The sequence below is a fragment of the Bidens hawaiensis genome, unplaced genomic scaffold, assembly GCF_021521415.1.
Source record: "Bidens hawaiensis isolate Kalapana, Puna unplaced genomic scaffold, B.hawaiensis_p1.1 tig00000369_1, whole genome shotgun sequence".
Taxonomy (NCBI): Eukaryota; Viridiplantae; Streptophyta; class Magnoliopsida; order Asterales; family Asteraceae; genus Bidens; species Bidens hawaiensis.
Window position 1 is genome coordinate 1,427,406 of NW_027491028.1, and position 1,217 is coordinate 1,428,622.

General features: G+C 33.6%; 1 protein-coding gene across 1 annotated transcript; it reads left to right on the forward strand.

Moving 5' to 3' along the window:
* The first annotated feature begins 639 nt into the window (after positions 1-639).
* Positions 640-942, forward strand: LOC143622733 (uncharacterized). The gene has a single exon (XM_077093796.1). It carries the CDS (start codon positions 640-642, stop codon positions 940-942), a length of 303 nt encoding a protein of 100 aa, XP_076949911.1.
* Positions 943-1,217: the final 275 nt, after the last annotated feature.

A 1,217-nucleotide genomic window follows, 5' to 3' on the forward strand; every position in this document is an offset into this window, starting at 1 on the left:
AATGCCATTACTAAAATATATTAATTTATAAATTATAGCCAACAAATTAGGTTTGATAAACAGAGTAATTAGAAGTTTCAGTCTATAAAACTACATCCATTAGGTGAATCAATTGGGTAGTTTTAGTCGTCCAAATTTGTTAACTCTTTTCCATTATAACCTTATGAGTTCAATAAATAAAACTTTAAAATACATTTGTCTATGTAATTTCATATACAAGCTTAAGCTACAAAACAATTATTCATCATTGGATGTTGAAATACTACACACATGTGATTATATATATATTGGGATGGCTACATTGTCTCATACCATTGTCACATAGCACATTAGCAAAGGAATAAAACTGACTTTTAATCTTTTCATCAACTACCAAGAAAATTATCCCCACAACATATATACCATTTCATCATATTCACAAATCACAATGAGGAGAACAACCACCTTCCACTTTGAAGAGGATTATTATACCATTTTCATGTTTGAGTTCAATCGGAGCTCATTTGATACCTTTCTTATGACTTTCTAGTTTTAGAAGACTATGTATTTGAATCCAAATCCATGTATCAATTGTTTGAATCTGGTAACCTTTTTTCATAATAAACCCACTAGTTAGATATTTACGTGTGGAGGGTGGAAATGGATAGATTGCCTACGAGAAAAAGTGTGTGCCCTCTATGTGAGATGAGTGGGGAGACAGCGGACCATATTATGACAGGTTGTGGTGTCTCGTCGGTAGTTTGGGATCATATAAGTCGGTGGTGCAAGTTTCCCCCTATTTTCGGGTTCACGGTTAGAGACCTCCTTGAGCTCTACAAGATCATTAATGTTGTTACTATTAAAAAGGAGGCGTTACATGGGATTATCATTATCGCGTGTTGGAGAATTTGGAAGGCGAGAAACGAAAAAGTGTTTGAAGGGAAAGCTGTTAATGTGAAATAGATTATATGAGATATTAAGGCTAAAGGCTTCCTTTGGTTTAAGTATAGGTCTAAACATAATTCTTTAAATTGGTTGAATTGGTGTAAATTTGACTTTATGTAATCCATCGGTTTTAGGGGTTGCCCTCCGGCTTGTGGAGGCAGCCCGTGGGTGTTTTTGGTTTGTTGGCATTGTCTATAAGAGTTCACAGTTCAAAAAAAAGGTATTTAACTTTTAATAGCATTATTATTTGATTTTTAATAGATAAATTATAAATAGTTAACCATCATGGGATG

What these genes read in the sequence shown, in the direction of transcription:
- LOC143622733 (XM_077093796.1), top strand. Translation starts at nt 640, where the DNA reads ATGGATAGATTGCCTACGAGAAAAAGTGTGTGCCCTCTATGTGAGATG.